We start from the raw sequence: 23,308 nt of genomic DNA, 5'->3' as shown, positions 1-23,308 counted from the left end.
GGAGCACAATCCACCTTTCGCTGTTAAGGTTTATCTGTTTTGTCACTGTCTCTTGTATCTCAACCCACTTGCTGACTGTGTGTTGTACTTGTTCATGAGGAGTGATGCTGAAAACATAATGAAGTCTATTTACTGTTGCAGCTCACCAGACTCCTTCACTGCCACTTCCAACATTCAGACAATAGCAGCATTGTATTCAGTACGCTAACAAATGTTTTCATATTTTTGTAGTAGTTTTGAAGGGGGTCAGTCTTTAAATTTTCATTTGGCATACATATAGATCAACTTCTCATGCATGATTGTTAAAGTCCATTTACAAGTGGATTCTTAGATTTCTCATTAAATGTAAACATTAAAGTATATGTAAACCAAGCACTGTAAATGCAACCCACAGCTTCTTAAGTGTCTTCTATACCCATGTATTCCAGGGAATAATCCGAGATGAAAGCCTGGACAGAAAGATGAATCTCACTCAGTGGTGTTTGTGCTGCCAGCAATTTGGACCTTAACACCACAAAGACTGTAGAAATGTTTATGAACTTTAGAAAGCAATGAGTTAGTTTGTAACTTGATATTGTTATGGTTATGCTGTTTTACCATGTTTTTCAGGTTTCCTTTGTTCCCCATGCTCCAGCTCACCATTTGTTTCCATAGCAACCCATTGTATTCACCTGTGCTTGTTTAGCTCCATCATTTAATCTGTGTAAACCCTTGAGCCCCTTTGCCCCTGTGAAACTGAAAGTGCCCGTATTGGTCAATTTTCCCAAGTGATGGTAACCAGAGCACCCAGAGGAAAGCCATGCTTAACACAGAGAGGACTTCAGGACTCAAACTGGGAACCTTCATGCTGTGAAGTGACAGTACTGCTACCCACCCACAGAGCCTCCGTACCACCCAGAAAACAGTCATATTCTCTGTAATTTGTGGCCATTGTGAGAAGTTGCTTAATGGATGCATGTAGGCCTATTGCTTATTGCTGGACGGATCTAAATCTGATCGAGATGCGTGGCTATGTTGAGTCTCAAGAGTCATGAAAATGTGATTAATGTGAATGAATACACTTGCAATTTGAGGAGAAATTAATATATTGCTATCTGATTCATTGTTGTAACAGTGAAAGCTTTAATTGTAAAACGGATAGTTCCGTTCCTTGATTCTGATTGGTTGAGCCGTGTTCCAATCCGTTGTAAATTGCTCCACGAACATACACCTGTGACCGCATGACATTATTACTGCGCAACTGCTGTTTGTGATTCTTTGTTGCTGCATGTGTTGCTTGGAAACCTATTTGGAACTACGTTGCTTGGCGGAGGAATAAATGTGTTATAACATTGTCTTTTTTGTTGCTGATGTTTAATTTATTAATAAAATAAATATTAAAATGAACACTTTTATGGAGTAACCGTTTAATAAAAGCAATAAGCTCCACGTCGTGCAACTAAGTTAACCTAGCCAACATTAGATAAAATAGAATATGTCGACCGCAAGCTAGCTAATAGTATTGGACATGTTTCTCTTTTGCACTTAATGGATTTCAAGCTCAAGGTAACCTTAGCCTAAATGTTCAAATATTAGGCTATATATAGATGTCTTTCTCAAAATATCAAGTATTTCTGTGACAAAAAAAAAATGTATTAAATAAAACATGCATGAAATATACAAAACAGCCATGTTGAATTGTGAAATGTGTGGCAGGTGAATTCTGCAGTAAATATATTTATATTTAGGCTATAAATATCAAAGGTTCCTATGGGTCATTTTTGACCCATGTGTGTAAAATTGAAGTAGAAAAATGAAAATGAAATAAATAAATGATAAAATACATTTCTTTCAAATATTCAGCAAAGAAACATGATTTTAGACCAGGGGTGCCCAATCCTGCTCCTGGCGATCGACTGTCCTGCACAGTTCATCTCAAACCCTAATCAAACACACCTGAAGTAGCCAATTAAGGTCTTTAGGATCACATTCAGGTGTGTTTGATTAGGGTTGGAGATGAACTGTGCAGGACAGTCGATCGCCAGGAGCAGGATTGGGCACCCCTGTTTTAGACACATGTTGCGCATTAGAAGGGAAGTGACATAAAAACGATTTTTATTCGTAAAGTAAGAAAGGAAAAAATGAAAAAGGATTTGTAATGATCTAAAACAAGTTAATTGAGGAATTCAGATGAAATGAATTCCTTGCAAAGCTATAGAAAATTAAAACTCTGTCTCTGTCTTAGACCATTGCTGTGCATCAAAGGGTTAACTAAATTGACCAATTAAACTTAATAATTTAAAGGCTACATTATGATGCACATAGCTTACTATTTAATAAGGTTTTTAAAAATGCCTCAGCAAGTCAATTTATAGCACTTTTTTTTTTTTTGCTGTCAACATTGTTTTTGGAAGATATTAAGAATGCAGCTTCTGTAAACGGATCTACAGTGCATGGCCTAAAATGTTGTTAATAGTGGATTTGATGCGCTTCTGTGTAAAAGTGTCTGTTATTATTATATTCTTTCTGCTGTGTGCCGAGACATTTTAGAAATCAGCTGATTTTTTACGGCCATGTCCAGAATAAAGAGTAGCCTAGACCTATGTATGGTATTGGTAGGCCTAAACCTATCGTTAATGGACATAAACCGTGATATAAGATTTTGACAATATTGCCATCTCTGTAAAATCACGTCCAAAAACCTCTTAGTGTTTGGTCACACCACAAGTTGTCACTGTGGCCTCAAAGCTTCAGCACTGCCACTCTGAGCTCGACTGCTATGTCTGAGGTAAAAGACGCCCCCTCATTAGCATACAGAGCAATACATGTATAAAGAAATAAATATACACAAATGCACATAAACATAAATAAAAGTGGAAATAAATAAAGGCATAAATAAATAAATGAAACAATAAATATACCTAAATGTGGGTAAATATATAATTATACATAAATAGGGAAATAAAGGTATAATTAGTCATTTATTTTTGTTTTGTTTTTTTCAAACCTTCAACAATTATGTACAATCACCAGTAACTAGGAAATGGCAAGTGCTAACTTTAGATTAAATTCTGTAAATGGGTTTCCTTACAAACATTACAGGGCATGCATACCAGAGGCAGAAAGCCAAATAGGTGACCAGGTCCGGCGCTACTGCAACAAGAGTGATGAAACCCTCCGTTCTTTCTGTTTAGAGAAACCTGAAACTTTTTACACTTATTTTGGAACTGCTCTCACAGTGACGTTTTGGTGTGACATGTATAATTTTATTAAATGTTATGTGAATCCTGACTTTGAATTTACATATAGAAATGTAATTTTTGGTTCTCTTAAGAGAGGTTCTCTCGTATTGCGTAAGCTACGCTACGGGAAAGATTCATCTTTACTGAGAAGTTGAAGCCAAAAAATTATCCACGCAGTTCAACTGCAGCAGACCATGAGCGGGCTAGCTAGCAGCTCATTGGTTCGCTCAGGGAAAACTGCTACAGCCTATGAGGGAACTCGGTTGAACTCGCGGCCAATGAGAAGCTAACACGCTCTCATTGCGTCAAAGCCCGCCAAAAAGAGCGTGGCTCGAGTGTATAAATATGCGATATCTTCCACTATTGACTATTCATCATCATTACAGCGAGGCTCCTTGGGATGGAGTGGTCATCGCTCCTTAGCAGGCCCCGAACCTCTCGACGGCAGCTGTTTACGCCGGCGCTCTGCACCCGATGCTATCTGGGCCGCTCTTTTCCTGCTTGTACTACACGTCGAGTTCACGAAGTCCAGGAATGCCCCGCTCACGGCCAGAAACCACTCTGATGTGTCTCCACCGAGCGCACCGCCGAGAAGGGCTATTCCCCCTGTCGAGGACCTGGTCGCGGGCCGCGGCACACCTAGTCGCAAGCCTTCCTTCGAAACCCTGTACAGCGACCCCTAACTTCCACGCCCACGATCATTCCGCCGCCGGTCAGGCTGCCTCGGCGCTGCATTGTCTGTCCACCAGATTCTTCAGAGCGATATCCTTCATGAGTGGAACAAGAGCGGAAAAAACACCCCATCTGGTACGGAATTATGGAGCGCTACGGATCTCGCCATTACCGGTTAATCTGCTGTTTAAGCCCTGGGGGAGATGCATGGCCGCCCTGGGTATGTCTGAGAGACATCTGTGGCTCACGATTGCAGACATGATTCTGAACGCGCTGTTTTCCTCAACGCGCCACTTTCTCCAACCGGTCGACCGGTTTTCCTTCAGTTCAGAGAGCCTCCCAGGCCATTAATTTGTCTATCCCTTCGCGCTAGCTCTTCTGCAGGCCGTTCACGCGACCAGCCTCCTGCACGAGCCCCAGCTCAGCAAGCTCAGTCTTCTTAGCGCAGGCAAGGCGGCCGCCCTCGCTCTGACAGCCGCCGCGGGCCTTGACCGAAGATCTCGCTGAAGCCCGACCAACCGAAGTCTGCCTAGCACAGCTGAGAAAACGACGGCTTTCTCCTGCCGCGACTGGGCCGCCGTCAAAGCTTCGCCCTCTGTCAGTTCCTGCTCTTCTAGCTACTACAGCAGTGTACACCGCCACAAACAAGCCGGTCTCTTCCCTCTTGAGAGCACCAAAACGCCGTTTTCACGGCGACTCAGAGAAATCTCAAAAAGAGCTTAAAAGCCTCTTGTGTGGATAATGTGCCCACAATCCTGTGTTCACCCATACATAAAAGCACCACATGTCCCGTGTATCTCTCAGGGCCCACCCCCATAGAGCGGACACAGCCCGCCCGAGTGTCAGAGACAGTGGGTGCTTCTCAATATCCCTCCTCGCTCCTCCGTCCTCCCTCCTATGACCCGGAAACCGATCGAGCTCAGCCATCTTGCACCGTGAGGAGTCGAGGATCGAGGAGATAGGAGGCTTCCTGAGGACTGGAGTCATAAACGATGATACACAGGTGCATCCTACGCGGAACTCACGTGTCAATTCTCCTCCCCCTTCACATCGGTCACAATCATTTTAATCTATACTTTACCTTTGCAGTTTATATAAACCACACATCTCAGATATTTTAACAGTATAGCCTATCTTTATTATTATTTATTATGAATTTATTAAATAACCAAACATCAACAACATAAGGGCAGATACTTTTAGCGCTGCTGATGACAGTGTGGAGTGAAGCTCGAGTCATCAAGTACTCCAATGTATATAAAAAAGCTTTTATTCGATTCCTCTGTCCTCCTTTCCTTCCCTCGCGTCCTACAGGGGGTGGAGCTGAGACGCAAGGAAAGGAAGCAAGGGAAGGAAACGAGGATGCACAAATAAGAAATGAGAAGCACCCAGAGAGCATAAGCGCGTCTCCCCTCTGCCCGCTACACCGCCCATAAATTCTCCTAGTCCCAAGTCTCAAGACCCGTTGCCACAAACACTAAGCGCGCCCACACGCGCGTGTTAAGCCCGCTGTGTGCAGCGATCAGGGCGATATAGCCATTCACCCGCTAGCGTCGCGCTTCAAAGCTTGGGAAGCTATTCCGGGAATCTCCCCGTGTGTGTTAAGCACTATAATGTATAGCTAATGTAAGCACATCTGTTACAGTTCCGTCGCCGCCCTCCACGCTTCCGAGCGCGGCTCGAAACTACAGTGAGTTCAGAAGCAGCAAACACGCTTCGATCAGAAATAGCATCGCTTTTGTCCAGAAGGGCTATAGAGAGAGTTCCACCTTCTATGAGCGAGTCGGGGTTTTACGGCCGTTATTTTCCTGGCCTCAAGAAAGACGGCGGCCTCGATCCTAGATCTCAGATTTTTGAACAAAGCGCTCACGAGGAGACCGTTCAAAATGCTTACAGTCAAGAAACTCCTCGCGCATGTACGCCAGGGGGACTAGTTCATCTCTCTAGATCTGAAAGACGCCTATTTTCAGATCCAGATAAATCCCCGTCACAGGCCTTTCTTACGTTTTGCCTTCGACGGCCAGGTTTATCAATACACCGTCCTTCCGTTCGGCCTATCCTTCGCACCCCGTACGTTCACGAAGTACATGGATACGGAGCTCGCCCGCAATACTCGTTGCTTCTTATAGCCCCGCACTACTTGGTTCCCGGAGCTCACTCAGCTCTTCTGGTTGAGCTGCGCTATTTTGGGAGACACACTCACACAACTTGCCTTGCCGCTTGTTCTTCCTTTACGTGCTTATGTACTACACTATCACTGGCCCGCTCTCCTGGCCTTCATTATCACACGTACATACATATATTCCCATTCATAAGGGTCCCCCGCGATCCCCTCCGCCCGGGACTCATTCATTGGATGCTTAGCGCGCACGGCGTTGACCAGGTGTTCCCGTAGCGTAAGCTAGCTTACGCAATACGAGAGAACCTCTCGTAAGAGAACGAATCGGTTAACTAACGTAACCTCGGTTCTTTCTAGATGAGGGAAGGGAACGCGCTACTAACGTTCTCGCTTCTTTCATGATAACCAGTTAAACAGCGGGACTCGGGAGACTCAAGCCACGCTCTTTTTGACGGGCTTTGAAGTTATGATGAGAGCGTGTCAGCTTCTCATCGGCCGCGAGTTCAGCCGAGTTCTCCCATAGGCTGTAGCAGTTCTCCCTGAGCGAACCAATGAGCTGCTAGTTAGCCCGCTCATGGTCTGCTGCAGTTGTTGAACTCCTTTTACTGTCTATGGCTGAACTGCGTTTGCAATGGATACAAATTATAGGATATTTTTTTTGGCTTCAACTTCTCAGAAAAGATTAATCTTTCCCGTAGCCTAAACTACCTTACGCAATACTCGTTCCCTCATCTAAAGAGAACCGAGATTACGTTAGGTAACCGATTCGTTTTCATGAATGTGAAAAGAAAAGTGATACTAGTAAAAAAGTGATATCAGTAAAACAAATTTTATAAACCGTATTTTTCTGTTAGATAAATTTCACATTCACAATTGTAAATTTTCTAAATGCAATCCCTTTTTTAAGATTTAAACATGAAATGAAAATTTATAAATCTATTGAGTTCTCAGAAAACTTAAAAGCTATCAGAACTGTGGCTGTTTAAGGATTTTGGATTAAAATGACTAAAGGAACTTAATCTGGACTGAAGGACTCTGCTTCATGTTATGACAATGACAATAATTGTTGTTGATTTATTTTTATTTTATTTTTTACAAGCATTTAAAATAAATAAAGCCTTTATTATGGATATCTATAACACACTGACGAATTATTTCCGGGTTGGCATACAAATTGACGTCACAGCTGAACAGATATATTTCCGCCGCATATAAAGACTAGTCGAAAGTTTCAGTCTATCACATTTGCAACGGTGATAGTTAGTTATTCTGCGTTCTGTCAACAAAATATATTACAATGTCGGCATGTATTTTGAGAGTGTTTCTCCAGCGAGCGGCTATTATGCGTAAAGCGGCACAACAAACATTCAGTCAAACGAGAGTATTTCCTCAATGCGTGACCGAGAGCAACGCACACAGTAGAGGAATAAATACATTCACCAGTTCACTAAGGTAAGAAAATGGTAATTTGACACAGATATCGACTCCAATCTTTCTCTGTCAGCAATGATGTTTAGTGTAGCCTAACGTTACAGTGTCCACAAAAGTGTGTGGCTCGCTTGCATAACGTTTGGACGTCCTTAGATAATATCAAAACGAGTTGCACGTCTGTCAAGCAAAATATGTCCCCAATCAGCTTCTTATGGTTCAGATCATAAAACAATAAATATTGTGTTGAAAATGCAAACGTACAGTGTTAAAAAAAAAATGTAATAGGACATGTTCATAATGTGATGAACTAAGTTTATGTTTACCGGATAGCGAACGTAGATCACTTTATCTGGAAAGCATACTGTTTACTAACATCTGATAGAAGTCTTTAATATGTTAGTTTTAAATAATTTTTTAATCATATTTAAATCAGAAACATCTTAAAGATATTTTCTAAAAGTCTTTTTACATCTGAAAGGTAACGTCCTATAGACGTATTGCAGATGAGCAAACACTCTAAAAAAATGAATAAACTTATTCGTGATGTGTGCTATCAGGACAGCTGTTTGAACGTGAGAAGGACTGATTAGGCTATACTATCTATAAAATGACCTTGAGATCAGTTGGATAAAAGTCATTGAAAACATGGGTCAAATATGCTTTGAGTGGTCTGTTTGCATTAATACTTGGTTTGATATTTTATATCTTTATATGATTTTTATTGTATACAGCGACATTCTTTTTTTTTTTTTGGAAGATTATTTATTTATTGCAAGTTTGGACATGGTCCACATGTGACCTCAAATAACTTAATACAAGACTATATATATATATCCATATACATGTATTTAAGTGCGTCTGTAGTATTCAGAGATTTTTTTGGGTTCACTGTATTTTCCAGTTTATGTAATAGGTTGAACATCAAGTTGTTAAGCTGTTTTTTTGGGCCAAGGCTATTGGGTCATTAGTTTATTGAGTATGTGTGCCACAGTAGAAATAATAGTGTTATTTTATTGTATACTTACCTTGACTTTTTATGTAATCTATCCTTCTCTAATTTTCATCTTTAGGTCTGGTGTTTTAAGAATGTAGACTATTGTTGTGGCTGATGCATTGATAACTGAAGATTGCGAAATATTTTACAATCTTGACCATAGTTCAGGGAAACGCTATAAAACAGTCATTCATACATCTACACTACTGTGCACAAGTTTCTATTCAGAGAATCCTGAAACACTAATGATCCCGCAGAACGTTTCGACAAAAATGTTAAGCAGCTCAACTGTTTTCAACATTGATAAAAAATAAGAAGAAATGTTTCTTGAGTACTAAATCAGGATATTATAATCATTTTCAAAGGATCATGTGGCTTTAAATCCTGGAGTAATGATGCTGAAAATTCACAGGAATAAATTCCATTTTAAAATTGAAAACAGTTATTTAAATTATAATAATATTGATCATAATTAACATAATATTAATTATTCATAGTTAAGATAATTATTTTAACTCATTGGTTTTGATAAACAAGATAGATAAATATATAAATAAATAAAACAATTTTAAAAAGAAAGAAAAAGCATCCAAACCTTTAACCAGTTTATCATTATGTGGCCTAAACATTATGTGGCCTAGATACTTGTCTATTGTTTAACACTGGTTTCTTTCTCATAGTCTCATTTAATAAAATCATGAGTTTTTCATAACAAATGAAAATTGTAACCTCCATGTCTGAATGCGATTAAGAAACCTCTAAATATTACAGAACATTTTAACTGCGAAAAATGTGTGTACAAATATTTTTTAATTGTTTGTGTGACATTCTTAATGAAGAAATAAAGTACGGTGAGTGTTAACGTACGTACGTGTGTGCGCTTTATATATTTGTATGGTAACTTCCATTGTATAAAGGCTACTGTATTACTACAAAACAGTGCAGAATTGTACTGTATATGGCCTTTTTTTTAAAATATCTTCTTTTGCCTGCTGAAGACTAAATCAAACCCTATCCCCTCATTTTGTTTAAGCCTCCATGCATAATTGTCTTTTCTCAGGGCTTAGTTGAATTCATGCTTAGGGTGTTGTTGTATAGTTGTGCTTTGAACCATAGATGACTACCGGTATTATTTATTCCATTCAGTTTAGAAACTATTACTGAAATTTACTGAATATGAAGAACAGTGGCACAACAGGAAAGTATGAATGAAACAGAACTATAACTATGGTTTTTGTTTTTAATATTTGTTAATTTAACAGAATAACAATCAATCCTAATGTAGGTTGTTCAAAGCCAATTTTTATTCAAAAGTGCATTTTTCAGGGATCTACATTTCAAGGGAAATCCCTTGGCTTCTTTAACAATGGTCTGTTTAACTACAACAAACGGTTTGGCCCAATTTTTCAGCGAAAGGAGCTTAGTGATGCAACAAATCATTTTTGTAGGTTTTTCATATAGCACTTCTTATGATGATAAATTGGTGCTGATGTCTTCATCTTTTCATTTTAAGGCATAAAAATGTCTCTGTGCAGGGCTGAAGAGAAGGTGACAATCCACTTCCTAAATCGTGATGGAAAAAGGATTTCGGTGAAAGCATCAACTGGAGATTCACTACTTGATGTCGTGGTCAACCATGATCTAGATATTGATGGGTTTGGTAAGATATTAAAGAATATTGGACATAGTGTAAAAATATTTGTTAAAAAAATAGTAAAGGTAAACATATGTGACTGCATAAAAACGTAAAAATGATTTGCTCAGTGTAAACAGGGCTGTGTTGACTTTGTGAATGTCCAGATCTAATGGTAAACGAGGTCAACAGCTACTCCTTTAGCCTGGAAAAGAATTTTAATGCTTGTCACCTGATAAATTTAAGTAGACTGTGAGTGTTACTAGCTTGTTGGTTAATATGTTTGTGCGTCTGTTTTGGGTTTTTGAACTAGGTGCATGTGAGGGAACTTTGGCCTGCTCTACATGCCACCTTATTTTTGAGGAAGCGGTTTATAAGAAGCTTGGACCTGTTTCTGATGAGGAAATGGATATGCTGGACTTGGCTTATGGGCTTACAGACACGTGAGTGAACCCCAGGCATTTCTGTTGAATAAAAGGAGATATGATTTAAAAATGATAGTTTTGTACTGCTGCATTTTGAACTAGCTGTAGTTTGTTTATTAAAGGGACACTATGCAGGAATTCCATTTGTCAAACAGCGACCCCTAGAGTCGATGTGGAGTACTTGTATTTAACGAACTTGTATTTGAATACCACTCACACTGAGCGTGACTTGGCGTGATGCGTTACATAGTATACAATAGTACTTTGTGTTTAATTTGTCATTTAATGAGATCTAATGCATGTTGTTAGTGGTGAGAATTAAATGCATAGATCCGATTATTATCCCCATGTACTTTAATGGTCCAGAGGCAGAACTTCTGCCAAGTGTGTCAGAGGTTCTGGGTTCTAATCCGCACAAGTACTATACTTTATTTTCCTCATCAAAACCAATTTTTTTTTTTTTATTGGATGTATATCAAGCAGGGACACTTTTTTTTTTTTTTTTTTTGTGCATTAGGTTTTGTGATTTCGCCGTAACAAATATAGAGAGTTTCAAATTCATACCTAGGATTATGTTTATTTTCTTCTAATAGGGTTGAAAAATATGCAGATCTAGCAGTTTTTAAGGCCTCTCTGTAAGCAATCTAGCTCTCCTTCCATGAAATCCGGATTACCTCTAGTTTAGTTTTCATCCAGCTTTGCTCCATTTACGTACGTAGTTTTTAGAACTTTGGTGTAGTGTATGCGCCTATCGAGAGAAATGCATGGAAGCAGCTAATGTTGGCTAGTACTTGTTTTAAATGATAAGCCATGTGGCCTGAATGATGGGTAAGCGTTTGGATTTCCTGCCCAACATAACAACATGGTCTTTGTTGAAGAGTTTCTTTTTTGCATGCATGTCTTTTAGATCTCGTCTGGGCTGCCAGGTGTGTTTGAGGAAGGAACTAGATGGGATGATTCTGCGGGTGCCAGACGTGATATCTGATGCTCGAGTTGACAGTGAAAAAGAGTCCTCCACAGCCCCACCCAAAGTATAATCTATTAAATAAAGCCCAGCATATCTCAATAACACTGCAATATGGAAATATCTTTAATAGCAGATATTTTAATATGTACAATTTTAATAGAAACCTACAATTTAAATGATAACATTTATCGTTTAATGTTATTTACTTTGCTGCCGTACGTAGTTTTTATAATTTAGTGATAGTCATTTTTTAATTGTGCAGATTCTGCAATTCTTTGTGTGACAATGAGAGCTGGGAGCATCTTGTTGGAATACGTTTTGAATGCAGATATAATTGTAATCGATTTGTTGCAATAAATTAGATGTTTAACTTTTTAAGTTGTCTTATTTGTTTTTGTCTTTGAAAGCTGTAACATCATCCTCAAGTACTTATTATATCTTAGAATTGACAAAACAGCCAAATAATTTCAGAGTTATATTTGTGTGTTAAAGAACATTGACATGAGCACATCGAGAAAGCCGAAATATGTCGGAACGCTCACGCTGAAAAATAAACGAGGTCACATTGAGATGGGATTACTAGTTTTAATAAGATTTACAGTCGTACTTATAAAAGAAAGTACAAAAATGAAAGGTACTTTAGCCCTATTTGAAATGGTATTCTTTGAAGAACAATAAAATATTGTATTTACAATTTATTTTTATTACAGTAAAAACTTATGGTTATTTTTACAAGGCATTGTAATGCGCACGAATATCAGCTGATATGAAATCATCTTGGACCTCAGAAACGTGGGATTCGTCTTTTTAGGATCAGCAAGCAAAATGGCTTATATATCCCTATGTAATTCTGTGAGGGCTCTGTGTCTAAATCCTTGAAGGTTCTCTAAGCGATGTCACAGGTTTTTTAGGCCAAAACATTTTTTGTCACATACAGAAAACATCTCCTCACTATCCGCTAGCTGCCGGTCCCCTGAACACACTGTAAAAAAATGCGATCTATGCAGACAACTCAGGCTCCACAAATGGCAACAAAAACAAACTGCGGCAACCCGCTCCACGAAACATAACAAACTGTTCCAGCCAATAGCTGACAAGAAGGCCCTGGGGGTGGGGTTTGGGGGTCAGTGCGGATGAGGAGGAGGGAGGGTCTAGCCTCCGTTTTGTTTGAAAATACTTTAAACGTCAACAAGAAATCACGTCACCCGACATCGCTTAAAGCACCTTTAAGTTTCACTTTCATCAGGTTATTTTAAGTAAATGCAATCTCATGCATATTGTTCTTATGATCATGAATATTACTAAAATATGCTCATGAATATTTACAAAAAAGGCTCAAAAAAGCTTTACTTAGGATAACAAAAATTAAATAAAAAAAATTAGCAAAACATCTCAAATATCTCTAATGCAATAATTCTGTAATATGGAGCATGTTCCTGTTGATTATAAGAAAATACAGGTTATTATAATTAGTTGGTGTCCCAGTGTTTGTGCTGTTTCTAAACGCAAGTGTTCCAATTGGCTTCACACAACCCACTGACTGCTACTGCAACAGCTGAGCCTGCGGCCTCTCCCAATATCCTGGTTGTCTGTCAGCCCGTCTCCGAGAGGGGAAGTATCCATAAGGCAGTCCCCAGCTATTTTCCTGGAGGAGGGGTGCAAATCAAGCGCTTTTAACCTCAACTGCTGCCCATTGATTTTGCTAGACTTCCAACCTGCGTTCTGTCTCTTGACACTGTGCAGTGTCAACTTGCAGCTCTGTCCATAAAACACACTCTGTGGTGGCTTGACCTCCTCTTCTGGTTTGGTTTGATCCACAAACCTGAAGGTCTGAGGAGCAGGGGACACCTGGTGGTCTCCTAAAGGGCCGTGTGTGGGCCCTTTTCCTTTATGTAGCTGCCCTGTGGTTTTCTCAGGCATTCGAGTGGGAGTCTGTGAGAATAGTTTTCTATTCAGCTGTTGTAAGGCCTGCTGATAAGAAGGAGGATTTTTGGTCACTTTTGGCTGTAAACCCCCTTCAATTTCAGCAACGTTCTTCTGATGATGTGCTTGACACTGTTTCTCATTCGGCGAGGTGATTGTGTGTTGGTAATCTGTGTTGTTTAGAGCAAGCCAATCAGACTGTCCTCTGGCTGGAGAGCTCTGAGGAGAAAAGGGATTGTCCATTGAACTCACAGATGAGACTGTTGGTGACGTTACTGGGGATGATACACTGGAGCTCGGTGAACTTTGTTTTTCTCTACTGAAATTCAGTTGCTTGAAGTTGTGTTCCAAAAAAATTGTGTTCTCATTGACCTCATCAGGTCTCTCAAACTCTTGATATTTTCCACTTTCTGAGGTTTCTTTCTGCTCATGAGAAATCAAATCAATTGCAGGCATGGAGTGCCTGTGTAATAGAAGGGATTGGGGTTGACGCGCAGCTGGTGTAAAGTTCCTGATTTTTGCCAGTGGGTTGAGAGACGGCAGGTTGTTTTCTGGACATTCAAGGTCACAATCACTCAGTGACATGAGTGAGTCCATACTACGACTGTCTTTAAGAGGACGGGTCTTAGAAATATCCTCCGTGTCAGTATTTACCTCATTCTTGAGACTCTCATAACCTGAGTCTGACATCTGCTGCAGGGACCCAACTAGAGAAGGAAAGAGAAAAGAAATGTAAATACGTCTTACTTTTAAGAAGTTATTTTGAACTGATTTGACCCTTGATCAGGTCTTCAGGTCATTGTAGGTAATGGCAGTGTTAAAAATGTGTACTAAAACTAAAATAAATAAAAGCAAACTAGAAAAAAGTAAAACTAATAAAAAAATTAAACCCTAAATTAAAATATAAAAAAGCTCATTCAAATTATTGAATAATTGAAGAGTTCAGATGCAAAAGCCTCTAAATGCCATTTGAAATTTTCTTCTAGAATGATCATTTTTATCAAACTTGTATATCTAAGTTCAGTGATTTCACATAAATGGCAATGATAATTACCTAATAATTGTTATTTAAGTGAAATTACTGAACTATACAAGTTTGATAAAGTTTTGATAAAAATCATCATTAAAGAAGAAAATTTCAAATGGCATTTAGAGGCTTTTGCATCTGAACTCTACAATTATAAAATAACACTGGGTAAAGAATATGCTTTAAACACCACATTGTTTTTATTTGTAACATTGATGATGCACATCTAAATAAATGCAACATATTTTTTAATGAAGAATTTAATTAAGTTTTTAGTTTTATTTTATTTTTTAAACAAGTGTTAAATCTTTTTTTTTTTTTTCAGGGTGATTTAGTCATATTATCTAATATTATTTACTTTACTTTAGCTAAAGCACTTTTTTAGACTGACAAAACATTATAGTGTAGTTTTGTATTGGTGTGTATGTGATTGTGAAGTATGATTGTATTTATAGTAACCTGATCCATGGATGCTTCTATTATCTTCAGTCAAATCTTTTAAGAGGTTTATAATTTCATCCCCAAACAGCACACAGCAGTTGTCAATCAAGACACGCACAAGGTCACACACCTGTGTACAGATTCAGTTTGCTATTACATTTACATTTTCCTATATTCTTTGAAATGTAATGATGACGATTTAAGCGGATACTCCCGTACTCCCCAAATATTATAATAAATTGGATAAAGCACGCTCACCTTTTTGACGTCTTTTTCCTGAGATTGTTGATTGCTATTCCACAGACAGCTATGTGCTATACACACAGCCAGATTAAAAGAGTTCATCTGGTTGTGTTCAGCACTGAGCTGTATATGGTACAGCATCGCAATGATGTTTCTCAGCAGCAGGACATTCTCTTTAGGCAAGACCTGAACAAGCCTGTGAATGTGGGCAGAATCAAGACATCTAAAATAAAACATACACCTACAGGAAATTGGCTACTAAAAAATTTGGCTACTTAATCTGCTTAAAGTGTGCAGTAATAATCATGGCCTTGATCCATCATTATCAAGGTTTTATCCTTATTAACTGAGTACACTAGCATTACAAAAACTAATCTAGTAATACTAGAACATTACCTCTGAACTTCCTGAACCATGTTCCTCTCTGTCATGAGACCATCTCTTTCTCCATTTTGCTCCACTGCTTGAAGCCATTGCTCATAGAGATCCTCACACAGCAGGCTGCCAGGTATATTGCGTAAGAAATCCTGCCAATCAGATGCACAGATGTGAAACACAAAGTTGCCATAAAATAAAATCAATGTTTATTCTTGAGTTACAATAATGTCCAAAAGTTTGAGGTCAGCAGGTTTTTTTATTTTATTTTAAGAAAGTAATACAATAGCAATTGAATCAATTATGAATAAAAACTGACACACCCCAAACATTTGAACAGTATTCTACATACATACATTTACACCATCCCCTTATTTACCTTAAACACTGCAGCGATAACCAGTACAGATTCGCCACTCAGTGGCTCTCTATAGTAACCAGAATCCAGTTTTTTCCTCAGTTCTCGGCAGACCTTCGCTCCGGCAGAGCGCCGGAATATACCACGAGTCACAGCCCCCTCGTTGCACAAACACTTCAGCATATCCTTTAAAAAGAGCAGGTGGTTTTATTACTATTAATACTATTGTTTTAATACTGTCTGTTATTGTAAATTATTGTAATTATATGAATATTGTTTTAAAGATTTTTCATAAGCTACAGTAATAAGAACTTTTCTTATTCTAGTCCTTTCCAACCTTAATAATAATGGTATACAGTATGGTATACCCATTTCCTTTCTAACTGCCAAAAATTTGAGGGTTTTCAGTACATACAGTACCTACCATAATGGGTGATGGCAGGGTATTGTCAATTATCACTTCACTGAGTGGCCGACCAAACAGATGACCAGGAGCCGGAGTAATGGTGTGGGCGGGCGATTCTGACTGGACACCCTGTTCAACGCTGGGGCCTCGTTTAAATGCCCAGCTAATAAGAGACATCCTCCTCCTGCTACTTTTCTGCTCTGCTTGGAGAAATGTAGGCAAGATTGGCCAGCAAGTAAAGAAGCAGTTATGTTTCAAAACATTGTGTATATGCGTTAGATTTGGGGGTGAGGGATTGGTGAGTATCAGAACACATCTGATGGGAAACAAGCTGTTGATTTGAAGCCAAATCTATTCCATAATGTAGGTATTTGTAGAATATATGGCTTAATGTTAATGGTCAGACTTTATTTATTTTGGCATAGATGTGTGGGCTGATAGACTGCCATTGCTGCAGAGGGAAATCCTCACGGTAGTTAAAAATACTGTTTTCAGTAAGTAAAACAGAGTTGGTTATTTCATTCATACAAAAAATTAAGAGTTCAGATGCAAAAGCCTCTAAGTGCCATTTGAAATTTTCTTCTAAAATGATCATTTTTATCAAGCTTGTATATTTAAGTTCAGTAATTTCACTTTAATGGCAATGAAGATTACCTATTAATTGTCATTTAAGTGAAATTACTGAACTTAAATATACAAGCTTGATTAAAATGGTAATTTTAGAAGAAAATTTCAAATGGCATTTAGAGGCTTTTGCATCTGAACTCTTCAAATATACTATAGCATACTAAAAGAAACTTACTGAACAAGTAGTATGGTGGCCATATCTCACCTGTGAGGGTGTTTTTTATTTGACTGTGACTAGGCCTCAGGAAGAACTGGCAGTGAGCATCAATAGGCACAAGCGCCATCTGGCTGTAGGAGGATGTCACTGCATCTTGCTGCAACAGGCGAATGTGGCTCATCTTTATGCTGTAAGGAAACTCATGACCTGGTGGAACAAACAGCCCATTACAAACAGGTAGGCCACTGTGCAGGAAAGTATCACATTTAATCTGGTTAAAATGTTTGATTGCTTTGATAAATAAGAATTACAAACACAAAAATCTTACCAATTAAGGGGTATGGGGTTTCATCTTGTTTTGAACATACCCACAACTTATAATCTTTTATTCCACCCTGTGTACAAAGACAAAATCAATCAATAAGTTAAATAATAAATCACCAATAATAATTAGACATTTATTTCTCATTATAATTGTGTTAAATTACCGAAAGACCAAACTGTTTCAGTGCTGTGCTGATGACATCAAAGGTACAGTCTGTGTTGCTGATCAAAAGAGTCTTCGCCTAGAGAGACAAAATCGAATTCTCGTTCATTTACACATTAAAGCAACAACACATCTTTTTAAGAGCACAAGACAATTACTACTTACATATGCACAGTTCCCAACATCCTTTGCAAATATTTTGAGTGGAATCATCTTTGGATCGTCACACATTTTCTCTTCTTTTATACAACTTATTAAAAAAGGGTGGAGAGAAATGTGGATGCAAGACTGTTTATTTATTTTTTGTATTATTATAATGAATTATATATTTATATTATATATTTTCTAAAGTAAAGTAAAATAAGTAGGCCTAAAATAACAATAACTGACCTTTCAATGAGAGATAGCCACCTGTCTTTCTCTTCTGAAGTGCTACACACAGACACACAAACAATTTTTAACCAGCAAAATCGTGTGTGTGTGTGTGTGTGTGTGTGTGTGTGTGTGTGTGTGTGTGTGTGTGTGTACCTGAAAGTAGCCACACAGTTGTAAGTTGGCCAGCCCATGACGAAGCTCCTCTCTGAATCAGTAATAGTCTCACACACCTCATCCACACAGCTGGCAGTCCACATCTCACTCACGCGCACACACGCCTTCTGCTTCACCTGCATTACCGACCTGAAAAAAAAAAAGCATGTCAAATTAAAATATAAGACCAAATTATCAGAACTATTCCATCCACATTCATTTTTTAGCTCTGTACACTCAAAGGTTTGGGGTCAGTATCAAGCAAAAATGCATTAAACTGACAGAAATAGACTAAAAAGTAAAATAGATTAAGTTATCGTATAATGTATTCTTTTTATTTTAAAATAATGCTGTTATTTTGAACTTGTGAATTCTGGAAAAAAAAAGTATCACGGTTTCCACAAATATATATATATATATATATATATATATAAAAATATTAAGCAGTGTTTTCAGCATTATAATAATAAGAAATGTTTCTTAATTGTCAAATCAGCAGACTACAAAGATTTCTGAGAAACTGGAGTAATGATGCTGAGAGTTCAGCTTTGCATCACCTGTATAAATTACACTATTCAAAATATAATGTAAAATATACTATTCAAATAGAAAACCTGTTTACTGTAGTCCAATCCTTGCATCCTTGTAAGTATATGATTTCTTAAAGGGGTACTTCGCCGTTTTTCATATTAAAGCTACACTGTGTGATTTTTACCTCTATCTAGTGGTGAAAAGATATATGACCATCCAGTGAATATTTGTTTCTGTTCCTGTCAATTCCGATTTCGTTTTAACTCCTACGGTGGCCAATGTAGTCCAAGATTAACATGGATTCCAGTTGGACCTCGTCCATGAGTGTTAAGTAACGTAAACAGGAAAGGCGAAGCTTGAATTAACGGGTATGTCCCTCTTTGGCTAATGTACTTTTAAGATGGAGGGGCAACATGGCGACCGACATTAGAACCCCTTACCTGTATGTATTTTCAATGGCATATTATACACTTACGAGAATACTTTATTACTTGAACGAAGTAAATAATATTTAATGAGCACATATATTTTTGAAAGAACTATGTGTTTTTAGCTAAGAGTTACACAGTGTAGCATATTCTCTTAACTAAGATGAGTTGATACATACTTCTCTCATCTTAGTCTGTGCACTAAATCGCTCTTGCAGCGAAACTTTGATAGCGCTTAGCCCAGTTCATTCATTAGGATCCAAGCAGAGAAGCGACCAAACACCTCCACGTTTTCCCTATTTAAATACAGTTAGACTAATAGTGTAACTCGACCAAGAATGGTGACACAAAATAAAACATTGCGCTTTTCTAAGCGTATAAAGTCGATAACAAGAATGTATGGCAGAATACCACAGCAAGTGCAATGAACTGGGCAAAGTTAAGTGCTATCAAAGTTTCGCTGCGAGACAGAATGATTGACGGGGGAGGTATGTATCAACTCGTCTTAGTTAAGGGAAAAACAAAAAAAAAAGAATAAATGGCGTGTCCCTTTAACTTACTGACCCAAAAGTTTGGAAACTATATGCATTTCAACAACAACAACAAAAGATTTCTCCTCAGTGTATTATTTTCCTCATCCATACTTGGGCTTGGTGATGATGAGGATATCTGTGAAAAGGATGAGGCATCTGTCCTGGGTCTGAAGGCCTGTCTGTAGTAGAACATTGCTTTGGGAAATGAGCTTTCTTGTTGGGGTGAGCAGAGACTGGATCAGGGCGTAAGTGTCATGGCTAACCTGAGATACACAATCCCTGACACACACATGAGAGAAAAACTGACATTAGGCTACTGAAAACACACACAAAATACAGACAATTGCCCATGGCCAGACATCATCCCGTCAATGTTTTCTAAAGAAAACACGCTCACTTTATCGATCCGTCTGTAATTAAACATGGCTTGAATGCTCTTTCACATGCTTGATTGATAAATTTACTCTAGTGTTGCAGCTGAACATCAGACAAAAGTAGACAACCTGTCTGACGGTAGACAACTCAGTTTCTCTGCGTCTCTCTTTCACACACTCACACACGTGCAGATGCTGGTTGTGAGACCACACACAGTCTGGTTTTGGTAGCATCTCTTCATTGTGTTAAAAATGCAAATATATTCAGAAACCTCTTGCATGCACATAAGCGCTGACTGTGACATTGTGCTAGAAGTGATAAACAAACTGCCTACTGAGAAAATAATATGGCCATGCAGTCTGATATGTTTACTTAATCATATGCGTTATACACGCATTTTTAGTTTTCAAAGACTGTGATGTGATATTGTGGAAATAAGTTCAGGAGATAAAGCGTTGTATCATACCTGGAGACAGGTTTTGACTTTGTAAGGGCTTTGCTGAGAATAATAGAGGGAGCCGACTGTCTGCGCTGAGAGGACTTCTAAAGAAAGAATAAGAGAGAGCAATTAATACAATAAAAGAAAAAGAGTAATAACCAGCATTGCATAACACACAGTTAATCATGCATGCTGATATTCAGTTTTATGACCCCAGAAATTTTTTTTTAATGCAAAAAAGTGTTGATTTGCAAGTGTTGATTATATTTATATAATATTTTAATAAACAAGAAGCTAATAGTGAGTAACTAAAATGAAACATGGCCATTTGTTTATTTGCTTAGTTTTTTAGTGGAAGAAGATTGTGAAGCTTGATCATTTGTGTAGCACAATGGGTTGATTATATTGTATGTGTGGATGATATTGCATTTTTGTAAAACCAGAACCAGAAAACCAGATTGCATTTTTCAGATAATTTCTAAATTAGGCAATATACTTTATTGTTTTAATTATTATTAAGTTTATGTTTATATATACTGTATACACAGGATAAGTTATGGTTATTGTTATTGATTTTTTTTTTAAGTTTTATTTTTTAATCAGCAGCCGACCCAAGGCACCGTCGTGAATGTCGAAGCACTACAGGGCTTTTGGTCTGATATTATTACTTTAATGTAGTTAATGAAAATTAGACAATGTAGCTAAAACTTGCACTTTGTAAAATTCTATGTTTTATTAATGTGTGTTACCCCTGACTAAATAGACCAATACACAGCTTTATTAAGTCAATGGCCAACTTAATTCTTTAAAATATGTTTTTGAAGGAGGTGACAATATACACTTATACACTCAATATACACTCAATATACACTTTTGTTCAACTTTACAATCAAATCTGAAGATTCAGTTGTGCATCAGAGCTTGTGAATGGATCTAGCAAAACAATGTGATGGTCATAAAACACATGTCATTATGCACGCTGCATTATTAGTTTGCCTTTATTTATAACTTTTCTCATTGCAGTATTGGTATTATGATCGTTGATGATACAGCCAAACACCGGTGTACAGTTTATTGCTTTACTTACGGCGGAGTGCTGGTATTCCCCACAACTTTTGGTTCGGCTTCTCTTCTGCCATCCTGGTTCATGCAGTGGTCCCATAGTCAAAATCCAAGTAAAAAGATTGAGGAGGTGAGTTAGAGGACTGATCAGATCAATGCTTCCATATCATCACCTGCCCTATTGGGGTAATCCTCACTTAATGCTGTCCTTTTAGAGAGGAAGAAATACAAAATCCAGTGGTGTGTTCAGCTGTCCTGTTCTCTTCACAAGCTCCACACGTTGATTTATCAGAGCAATGTATTTGTCTTTCCTCTCTGAAAGATGGAAGATTATGTCTGTGACTGTGTCTCTGAGCAGCAGGGGGAGGATTTAGGAGGCGGGATCTTGGAACATAATGAGATTTTGGTCTGTCTATACAACATGGCTGTTTTGATAGAGGAGAGCATGTTTATACTTTTTGGAACAACTCTCTGCAATTATAGCTGTTTGCCTTTAGGAAAAAAAAGATATTCTGATAAATATTTTTCAGAAGAATCTATTGAAAATGTCTGTATAGTAAATCCTAAGCCAGTTTATCCTCATACCCTGCCCCCTCCTTATTTGGATGAGTAAATGGTCAGACAAACTTAATCCTCTTTTCTCACCAGATCTCGCCAGTTTGATTGACAGTTGATCAAACTGTAATCGTCCTGTCCTCACTGTACTCCATCAGACTCTACATTATGTATTCTGATTTTGTCCAGCTACGGTTTGTACTGCTGCATTGTATAAGTCTGACTTTTGCAAAGAAAAAATTTTTTTTTTTACAAAATTAATAAATGAGAAATGAGGCCTTCGTTTCTGCTGACCTGTTATACTGATTCTAAAGTAAAACACAGTCCTCTGAAGTCAAAAATGCAGTAACTATGCCAACATCAAAACTGACCAAACAATTGTATTGATATAAATAATAAAAAAGTTTATTAATAAGCTGACAATATTTAAGCTACACACGTCTGTGACAAAATTGTATTTGCTTTGACTGTATCAGAAATAGCTATTAGAGTGCTTTCTCTGTCAGATCAAAGAACAATATGAGATAGTGACCTATAATCATTGTTTTGAAGAATTCCCTTCCTGTTGGTGAAAATTATTAACATTTATCATCAAAAAATTCTTCTAAAATCAGCAGATATACAGTATAAACATGTCAGATATTTCAATCATTGAATGTATTAAAGCAAATATGTAATCAGACAGAGAGAACAAAGAAAAGAGGGCGTTGTCAGGAATTGTGTACAAAGATAAAGAAGAGATGGAGAAAGAATGTGTAGAGAATTTCACGTGTCTGAAAGGGTAAGTCTAGAATATAAGGTGTTCCCACTTGTACGTGACAGTTTACTGTGACAATTGCATTTTAACACTATACCATTTATATCAGTTTGAAATGTATAGAGAATGCAACACAATGTTATCATCAAAACCCCTCAATTCACAGAGATACACATGAACACACTAATAAATATAAAACATCAATGCGTTGCAAAAATACAAGAGTATAGTGTTTCCACAATTTAGACTGATTGTGTAGTGCTAAACCTTATATTTGACAGACCCATAATCTCAAGTCGGCAGATCAATTTGTACATAAGATTCCAGCTTTAAATGTGTTAACTCCCACACTTACAAACATCTCACTTGCACTATTCCATGTAGGTTTCCTTAATACAATTCTCATTACGTCATTGTCTGCTTGATGCATGTAGGCTAAGCTAGATCTTCTAAAATTTGTCCACAACTGGGGAGTATAAAGTGGTGTACAATATGCTTTAAAGTTTTAAACAGTGATGTCTGAACAAGAGCTAAACTTACGCAAAAAGTATTAGCCTGCCTCAACATGCGACGTTGCCGTTCAGTGTCCTCATC

At 37.9% G+C, this 23,308-nt stretch overlaps 2 protein-coding genes across 2 annotated transcripts; one reads left to right on the top strand and one right to left on the bottom strand.

Moving 5' to 3' along the window:
• The first annotated feature begins 7,188 nt into the window (after positions 1 to 7,188).
• On the top strand, positions 7,189 to 11,560 carry fdx1 (ferredoxin 1). The gene is made up of 4 exons (XM_039682994.2): positions 7,189 to 7,464; positions 9,973 to 10,097; positions 10,384 to 10,513; positions 11,403 to 11,560. Exons 1-4 carry the CDS (start codon positions 7,310 to 7,312, stop codon positions 11,530 to 11,532), a joined length of 540 nt encoding a protein of 179 aa, XP_039538928.1. The 5' UTR covers positions 7,189 to 7,309; the 3' UTR covers positions 11,533 to 11,560.
• Positions 11,561 to 12,854: 1,294 nt separating this feature from the next.
• arhgap20 (Rho GTPase activating protein 20) lies at positions 12,855 to 21,634 on the bottom strand. The gene is made up of 15 exons (XM_039682952.2): positions 21,428 to 21,634; positions 20,368 to 20,444; positions 19,638 to 19,805; positions 18,035 to 18,184; positions 17,897 to 17,938; positions 17,672 to 17,756; positions 17,508 to 17,585; positions 17,348 to 17,414; positions 17,068 to 17,226; positions 16,254 to 16,435; positions 15,851 to 16,015; positions 15,493 to 15,623; positions 15,112 to 15,292; positions 14,872 to 14,983; positions 12,855 to 14,092 (listed from the first exon to the last, which is right to left on the bottom strand). Exons 1-15 carry the CDS (start codon positions 21,500 to 21,502, stop codon positions 12,987 to 12,989), a joined length of 2,778 nt encoding a protein of 925 aa, XP_039538886.2. The 5' UTR covers positions 21,503 to 21,634; the 3' UTR covers positions 12,855 to 12,986.
• Positions 21,635 to 23,308: the final 1,674 nt, after the last annotated feature.

Source organism: Pimephales promelas, chromosome 7, assembly GCF_988280905.1.
Source record: "Pimephales promelas chromosome 7, fPimPro1.hap1.1, whole genome shotgun sequence".
Classification (NCBI taxonomy): domain Eukaryota; kingdom Metazoa; phylum Chordata; class Actinopteri; order Cypriniformes; family Leuciscidae; genus Pimephales; species Pimephales promelas.
This window is presented reverse-complemented; position numbering and strand designations above follow the sequence as displayed.